This window comes from Trachypithecus francoisi, unplaced genomic scaffold (assembly GCF_009764315.1).
Source record: "Trachypithecus francoisi isolate TF-2019V2 unplaced genomic scaffold, Tfra_2.0 Lachesis_group10, whole genome shotgun sequence".
NCBI classification, from domain to species: domain Eukaryota; kingdom Metazoa; phylum Chordata; class Mammalia; order Primates; family Cercopithecidae; genus Trachypithecus; species Trachypithecus francoisi.
The window spans coordinates 84,968,349-84,977,455 of NW_022681455.1; the positions used below are offsets into that span (position 1 = coordinate 84,968,349).

The following is a 9,107-nucleotide window of genomic DNA, read 5'->3' on the forward strand; positions in this document are numbered from 1 at the left end:
GATCTCTGAACTCGGGGGGCACCAACCTGATGCCAGTAGGATTGCTGTTGTATAGGGTGTCTGACAACCCCTGTTGGAGGGTCTCACCTAGTTGGGTGGCACATGGAATAGGACCTGTTTAACGAAGCACTTTGTCCCTTGGTGGAGGGGGTGTGCTTCGCTGGGGGAAAAACCCACTTGTCTGGGCTGCCTGGATTCCTCAGAACTACCAGGAGGAAAGACTAAGTCTGTTGATCTGCAGAGACTGCCGTCACCCCTCCCACTAGGGGCTCAGGCCCAGTGAGATCTGGGTTCTTTCCCTGAGCCACTGGCTGGAGTTATTGGAGTTCCTGCAGAGAAGCCCTGCCCAGTGAGGAAGGATGGGACAGGGTCAGGCCTGAAGAGGCACTCTGGCTGCAGTCTGCCCCAGCCAGTGCGTTGGGCTGTCGGAGACACATCTTGGGACCAAGCCATGCAACCTCCTTGACTCCAGGAGGCGAAAAGCACAGCCTGGAGCTATAGAGGTGAATGTTGCCCTTCCCTCACCCTGGGAGCTTAGCGTGTTATGCAGTTGTGAGTCCCAGTGCTGGCTGCTGCCCCTCTGCCAAGGAGCTCAAATGGCTTAGACAGCAGGCAGATGCAGCTGTGGTGCTTGTCGCCCCTCCCTGCAGGTGCTCTGTAGGCTTAAGCAGGTTCCAGCTGAGAGACTGTTGAGAATCTGTGCAGCTGCAGGGTTGGGATGCTAAGCCCCAGTGGCATGAGTTCATGAGTGGGATCTTCCGATCCGTGGGTTGTACAGTTCCCTGGAAAAAGCATGATTTTTCTGGTTGGGTAGCACACTCACTCACTGACTCCTTTGGCTGGCAGGACAGGGCTCTCCTCCCCTATGTGGCTCTCAGGTGGGCTGCTGTACCGCACTGTTATTATTTTCTCTGTGGATCATGCCAGCCTCCTAGTCAGTTCTGATGGGAGAACCTGGATACCTTGGTTGCTGGTGAAGGATTCACACACTTACTATGATTCTTTGCAATGGGAGCCTCTGAATGCTACTGCTTCTAGTCAGCCATATTGACCCCACCCTGTGTATGTCTTTTTGTGCCAGTACCTTGCTGTTTTGGTGATTGTAGGCTTATAGTATAGTTTGAAGTTGGATAATATGAAGCCTTTGGTTTTTTCTTTTGTTTAGGATTGCTTTGGCTATTTGGACTCTTACTTAGTTCCATATGAATTTTAGAATAGTTTTTTTCTAATTCTGTGAAAAGTGACATTGGTAGTTTGATAGGAATAGTATGGAATCTCTAGATTGCTTTGGGCAGTATGGCCATTTTAAAGATGTTGATTCTTCTTTGAGCATGGAATGTTTTTCCAATTGTGTTGTCTATAATTTTTTCAACAGTGTTTTATAGTTCCCCTTGTAGAGATCTTTAACCTCGTTGGTTAGATCTATTCCCAGGTATTTGATTTTTTCTTTGTGTGTGTGGTGATTGTAAATGGAATTATGTTCTTGATTTGGCTCTCAGCTTGCATGTTATTGGTGTATAGAGATGCTACTGATTTTGTACTTTGATTTTGTATCTTGAAACTTTACTGTTCCTTATCAGTTTTAGGAGCCTTTTGGCACAGTCTTTCCAGGTGTAGAATCTTATCAGCTGAGATGATATTACTTTCTTCATTTCCTCTTTGGATGCCTTTTATTTCATTATCTTGACTGATTTTTCAGGCTAGTACTTCCATTACTAAGTTGAATAAAAGTGTTGAGAGTGGGCGTTCTTCTCTCATTCTTGTTTTTAAGGGGAATGCTTCCAGCTTTTGTCTAGTTGGTGTGTTGGCTGTGGGTTTCTCAGAGATGGTTCTCATTATTTTGAGGTATGTTTCTTTAATACTTAGTTTGTTGAGGGTTTTTTTTTTTTTTTTAAATCATTAAGGGATGTTAAGTTTTATCAAAAGCTTACCTCATGTATATTGAAATGGTGATTTTTTTTTTGGAGACAGAGTCCCACTCTATCCCCCAGGCTGGAGAGCTCACTGCAACCTCTGCCTCCTGGGTTCAAATAATTCTCATGCCTCAGTCACCAGAGTACCTGTGACTACAGGATTGTGCCACCACACCCAGCTAATTTTTTTATTTTTAGTAGAGACAGGTTTCACCATGTTGGCCAAGCTGGTCTCGAACTCCTGGCCTCAGGTGATCCACTGGCCTTGGCCTTCCAGAGTGCTGGGATTACAGGTGTGAGCCACTGTGACTAGGTTTTGAATTTTAATTCTATGTGGTGAATCACATTTTTAAATTTCCATATGTTAGACTAACCTTGCGTTCTAGGAAAAAAGCCTAGTTAACTGAGGTAAATTAACTTTGAGTGTGCTGCTGGATTTGGCTTGCTACTATTTTGTTGAAGATTTTTCTGTCTGTGTTCATTAGAGATATTGTACTGTAGTTTTCTTTGTTCATTGTGTCTTTACCAGATTTTGGCAACAGAGTGATATTGGCCTCATAGAATGAGAGGGGAGGAGTCCCTCATTTTTTGGAATAGTTTCAGTAGAATTGATACTAGCTCTTCCTTGTACTTCTGGTATAATTTATCTGTGAATCCATCTTGTCCAGGGGTTTTTTGGTTGGTAAATTTTTTATTACTGATTCAGTATCAGAACTTGATACTAGTTTGTTTAGGGTTTCAGTTTCTTCCATATTCGATCTTTGGAAATTTTATGTTTCTAGGAATTTATCCATTTCCTCTAGATGTTCCACTTTATGTGCATAGAAGTCTTCATAACTCTCTGAGAATCTTTTGTATGCCTGTGGGGTTGATTGTAATGTCCCCTTTGTTGTTTCTGATTGTGCTTATCTGGATCTAATGTTTTTCTTTGTTAACCTAGCTAGTGGTCTATCAATCTTGTTTACCCTTTCAAAGAACCAACTTTTGGTTTTGCTGATGCTTTGTATGGAATTTGTGGTCTCAATTAATTCAGTTATCTGATTTTAGTTATTTCTATTCTTCTGCGTTTGTGCTCAGGTTATTTTTCTTTTTCTAGTTTCTTTACAAGTGATATTATATCATTAATTTGAGATCTGACTTCTTGAAGTAGGCATTTCGTGTTATAAGCTTCTTTTATTGCGGCTTTAATTGTGTCCCAGAGATTTTGGTATGTGTTTTCTCTGTTTTCACTAACTTCAAATAACTTTTTAATTTCTGCCTTGATTTCATTGTTTACTCAAAAGGTCTTGAGGAGCCAATTGTTTAATTTTTATGCATTTCTGTGGTTTTGAGAGATCTTCTTGTTGTTGTTTTCTGTTTTTATTCTATTTTAGTCCAAGAGTATGGTTGGTATGATTTTTTTCTTCTTAATTTATTGAGACTTGCTTTCTGGCTGAGCATATAGGGTCAATCTTCAAGTATGTCCTGTGTGCATATGAAGGATGTGTGTGTTCTGTGGTTGTTGGGTGGAATATTCTGTAGATGTCTATTAGGTCCAATTGGCCTATTCTGTAGATGCCTATTAGGTCCAGTTGATCGTTTGGAATTGATGTCCAAAGTTTCTTTGTTAATTTTCTGCCTCAGTGATCTAATGATGTCCAGGGGTTGTTGAAATACCTCACTGTTATTATGTGGCTAATTCTTTTCTCAGGACTAGAATCACTTGTTTTATGAATCTCAGTGCTCCAAAGTTTGGTGCTTAGGTGTTTAGCATATGTAAGTATTCTTGTTGAGTTGAACCCTTTATCATTATGTAATACATCCTTGTCCTTTTGTATGGTTGTTGGGTTAATATTCTCATTTCTTAAAGAAAACATAGAATGCCAGGTTCAGTTGCTGGATTCATCCCAGCACTTTGAGAGTCTAAGGCTATGGGATTTCTTGAGGCCAGGAATTTTTGACCAGCCTGAATGACCTAGCAAGACCCTGTTTGTACAAAGAATTAAAAAAATTATTCAGATGTGATGGTGTGTTCCTGTAGTCATAGCCACTTGGAAAAGTGAGGTAGGGTGACTGCTTTAGGCCAGGAATTCGAGGTTTCAGTGAGCTATGATTGCACTGTGGCCTGGTGACAGTGCAAGACCTTGTCTATAGGACAAAGATAGATATTTTAAATTATTTTAAAATTAGTTAATAGATTTCTACTTCTGTAGCTTCACTTGTATGTTAATATGTTAGTTAATAGATTTCTACTTCTTTAGATTCACTTTCATTTTGGTCCTTTTATTGAGCCATGTGTTTTGGTTACTTTGATGTTTTGTGATTTTGTTGATATTTTGATCAAGTAAGAAACAGCTACCTATTCTGTCTATTATGGAATGAATTTGTATAGGTGAAAACTGATACCCTTCAGGCACTCTAGTCATTCTGGGAGATTCTTCATACTGTTGTCAGGATGTTTCTTCTCCAGACTACTGTGTGTATTTTCCTATTAAAAAGGTTTGTTTTTTTCTTTTTCTCTTAGGAGCCTTTAATCTCCCCCTTTGGTAAGTGTCATAGGCACTACTATCTCTCTGTTGTTGTAACAAGCATTCATCTTTGTTCTCAGTTGACCTGTTATTTCAACTATGTCACCATTTTCTCCTGCACCACATATTAAAGGAAGCAATGGCCAGTCTTTAGATCACCCCAGAATAATCCAGAACTTTGGACATATGTTTTACTCCTTTTATTTTTCTTTCCTGAGAGTGAAACAGAATGCGAAGAGTTTTTGTGTAACTGCACTGTGCCGTGGTGCACAAATACAACAAAGTTTCTTCCTTCTAAATGCGACCATTCTTGGCTTTGTGTTCACCTAGGTGATGCAAACTCAACTGACTTTAGTCACCCTATTACATTAAAGTGCATATATCAATTGAGAAAACAAAGGGGCCTCAAGTTTTTGATTCAACTATCATGGTGTTCTCTATGTGGTATAATTTGTGTATTAGATTTATAAAGTATTTTCACCTGAATTTAGTAATTGGAATTTTTAAAACTTTTGGTATCTTTCAGATATCTTTTCTCATGATACTCAAGGCCTCTTAAGAAAGAAGCTCATAGAAGAATCATTCCAAAAAGTGATATTGGATGGATATGGGAGCTATGGCCCTCAGAATTTAAACTTAAGGAAAGAGTGGGAAAGTGAGGGTAAGTGTGAAGGTCACAAACAGATATTATGATGGACATACAAAATGTAAGACAACTACCTATAACAAAAACATCACTGTTACAGGAGGTCAAAAACATGAAAAAACTCAATCTGTGTCAGTTGCTTTTTCTAAATCATGTGTTTCTGTAAGTAAATGCCGACATCAATTTTTGAAACATACCTTTTCTTTAAAAGGAAATTTGGATAATCCAAATAGTGACTTAGTCCATGTTTCAAATAATCATTTAAACCAATTAAAATGTAGAATTGGAGTAAATGTTGGGTCAAATATTTCTGAAAAGGAGAGATTTAAAAATGTGGAGGTGATTTCTAAATATGATCAATTTGATGGGTCCTTTGTTAAAAGTTTGTTTCACCAACAAATAACACCTCGTTCTGCCTGTGATCAATATAGACAGGTCTTCATTCATCATTGCTTAATCAATGTCAGGGAATAGATAATTTGGGAAAACATCACACATGTAATAAAACTTTGACAGCCTTTAAGCAGGACTCTACCTTAAATAATTACCAGTATATTTGTATTGCAGAGAAAAATCAGTACCATAAATCTGATACAACATTAAGCCAAGGCGTAAGCCCCAGAAGACATCAGAAAACTCATTTTCTACAGAACTATTACAAATGTAAAAAATGTGAGAAAGCCTTTCATGAATGCACCAACCATGTCCATCAGAGTATCTTTATTCAAGAAAAGTCTGCCAAATGTAATAAGTGTGTGGAAACTTTTATCCAGTCATCAAAACATACTCAGCCTCAGAGAATCCATATTGGAGAAAAGTCACACAGATGTAATAATGGTGAGAAAATCCTTAGTAAATTGTCAAGTCTAGGAATACATGAGATAATCCATAATGAAGAGAAACCTTACAAATGTAAAGAATGTGACAAAGCCTTTAACCATCGTTCACACCTTACTCAGCATCAAATAATTCATACTGGAGAGAAACCATACAAATGTAAAGAATGTGGCAAAGCCTTCAATTCTAGTTCATATTTTACTCGACATCAGAGAATTCACACTGGAGAAAAACTTTACAAATGTAAAGCATGTAGCAAATGTTTTACTCATTCTTCAAATCTTCTTGTGCATCGGAGAATTCATACTGGAGAGAAGCCTTACAAATGTAAAGAATGTGGTAAATCATTTAAAGTGTCTTCAGCCCTTACTCAGCACGAGAGAATCCATACTGGAGAGAAACCCTACAAATGTAAGGAATGCAGCAAAGCCTTTAACTGTAGGTCATACCTAACTAAACATCAGAGAATTCATACTGGAGAAAAACTTTACAAATGTAAATCATGTAGTAAATCTTTCTCTCGTTCCTCAAGTCTTACTGTCCACCAGAGAATTCATACTGGAGAAAAACCCTATAAATGCAAACAATGTGGCAAAGCCTTTAATTGTAGTTCACGCCTAACTCAACATCAAAGAATTCATACTGGAGAGAAACCCTACATATGTAAAGAATGTGGCAAAGCCTTTAACTGTAGTTCATCCCTTACTAAACATCAGAGAATTCACACTGGAGTGAAACTTTACAAATGTAAAGCATGTAGCAAATCTTTCTCTCATTCCTCATGTCTTTCTGTGCATCAGATAACTCATACTGGAATGAAACCATATATATGTAAGGACTGTGGTATCTCCTTTAACCGGTCTTCAAATCTTAGACGACATCAGATGATTCATACTGGAGAGAAACCCTACAAATGTAAAGAATGTGGCAAATTGTTTAATCGATGCTCAACCCTTACTCGACATAAGAGAATTCATACTAGAGAATTTCTATAGTTGTAGTAAATGTGAAAAGAGTTTTATCCAAAATTTAGAACTTAAAAATCACCATAGAGTTTATAGGGAAACAACTTACAGATTGAATAAATGGGAGGAAGTATTTAATCAGAACTCAAATCTGAATGTGTCAGGACTTACACAAAAAAGGACTAAAGCACACATCCCCAGACTTTAAAATTAAATAAGAGTATTTGTTATGGAGGATTACTCTAAAGCCAAAGCAGTTATTTATTTTGTTATGTGTTTCAAATGAGCAAAAACATTGATATTTGGACAAGTAATTATTCAGTGAGCACATTATTTGTATTGAAAACATTTGAAATTTGTATAAAGCAAATTATAATTCAATTCTCAAGTTAGTTTTTATACCTTAATGCTTAGTGTTTACATAAAAACATAGTCTATTTTTTCTACATCAGAGCTATGAGAGGTTGTTCTATAGTAGATGAATATCATTAATACCAATTTATTTTCATGGAAGTTTAATGGCAAATGTAAAATACATGAAGAAAATCTTAAAGAGGCTCTTTGTGTTTGAATCATAAAACAGTAATGTGTGTAAGCATATAGTACATATTTAGGGCATTATTATTCTATACTAAAGTAAAAGAGGAATATTCTGAATTTATTTATTACATCAATTGTTCCTTAAGTAGAAAAACACTGGTCTGTTATTTAAAATACTGGCAAACCTTTATAGTACAATGAAGTAGTAATCTTGAATATTATTTGATGTGTTAAAAATAAAAACATCTTCACAGATATCAGAGGAAAGTGAAAACTCATATCTGAAAGATTGTAAATATGCTTTATATCAATTTTCCAGAGGACTTAAACTTCTAATAATATTGATAATATTCTCATGGTTACTATTTTGTATTCTTTCCTGCTTTTTGTAGCTACTGGTGTACTATGACAGTTATAATAAAGATTATGTGGGGATATACTTAAAAGTCATACTTTTAAAATCCTGAATCATTGTTTATAAAATTTTATTCAATATTTTTCTTTGCACATACCCTTTTTCAGTCCAATTGAAAACTTAGTGATTTTTCTTTGCTTTCATTTGCATTGAATGGAATATACAGATGTATTAAGATCGAAAGAAAAAGGTGTAAGAGAACTATACAGGCAGAAATGCATGTGTGTGTACCTGTCTTCAAATGGAAAAGAAAATGATGGATCACAACAGGAAATTTGAGAACTATTGATTTATTACCAAACTAGAAACCTCACAAATTCTCAAAGCTAAATTAGTTTCTCATTGCACACTGAATTTTTCTCTTATAAATCTAATGTCTTCTGGGTTCAGACCGTATCCCATACAAATCCTTTTTTCTTGCCTGTGATTCATGTAAGAAGAATTATATGATTTTCTTATTTCAAAGCTTGTAAAATATTGCTTATAAGGTCTCATGGATTTTTAAGAATGTTTTTATAAAATTTAATGGTGCTGTCTGGATGTGGTGACTCACGCTGGTAATCCCAGCATTTTGGGAGGCTAAGGCAGGTGGATCACCTGAGGTTGGGAGTTCAAGACAAGCCTAGCCAACATGGTGAAACCCTGTCTCCACTAAAAATACAAATATTAGCTGGGCGTCATGTCCCATGTCTGTAATCCCAGCTACTTGGGTGACTGAGGCAGGAGAATCACTTGAATGTGGGAGGCAGAAGTTGCAGTAAGCCAAGATCACACCACTGCACTTCCAGCCTGAGTGACAGAGTGAGGCTCCATCTCAAAAAAAAAAAAAAAAAAAGATTTAATGGTGCTTAGAAATTAATCTGAGCACATGAGTAACTCTACAGTGATATATTTAGTTACAATACAAAATTCTGACCAATTAGTTGAAGTAGTGCCAAAGATAAATAAAAAATCTTGAAAACAACCAAGACAAAGTAACAAATTACATAAATGGAATAAATAATATAAGTGCAGTATAATATGTCATGAAAAGTAATCATTGCAAATGACAATGGAATTACATTTTTAAATTTCAGATAGGAAAACCTATTATCAACACGAGATTCTGTATTCAGCAGAATTCTTTAAAAAATGAAACGAAGCCACAGTGAGATATCACACACCTATGAGAATGGTAAAAAAAAATGTAATGTGAGTACCAAGTGCTGGTTAGGATTTGGAGCTACTCAAGTTAGGAATGCAAAATGACATAGTAACTTTGGAAAATAGTTTGACCATTTTAAA

General features: G+C 36.5%; 1 protein-coding gene across 6 annotated transcripts in view; it reads left to right on the forward strand.

Moving 5' to 3' along the window:
* LOC117087718 (zinc finger protein 85-like) overlaps positions 1-8,314 on the forward strand; it is a 62,692-nt gene extending 54,378 nt beyond the window's left edge. For all 6 annotated transcript variants that reach the window (XM_033218268.1, XM_033218273.1, XM_033218271.1 and 3 more), the window contains 2 exons: positions 4,947-5,081; positions 5,634-8,314. In XM_033218268.1, the coding sequence (XP_033074159.1) occupies positions 4,947-5,081; positions 5,634-6,898 (1,400 nt within the window). In that variant the 3' untranslated portion in view covers positions 6,899-8,314. The remainder of the gene's footprint in view (positions 1-4,946; positions 5,082-5,633) is intronic.
* The last annotated feature ends 793 nt before the right edge of the window (positions 8,315-9,107 follow it).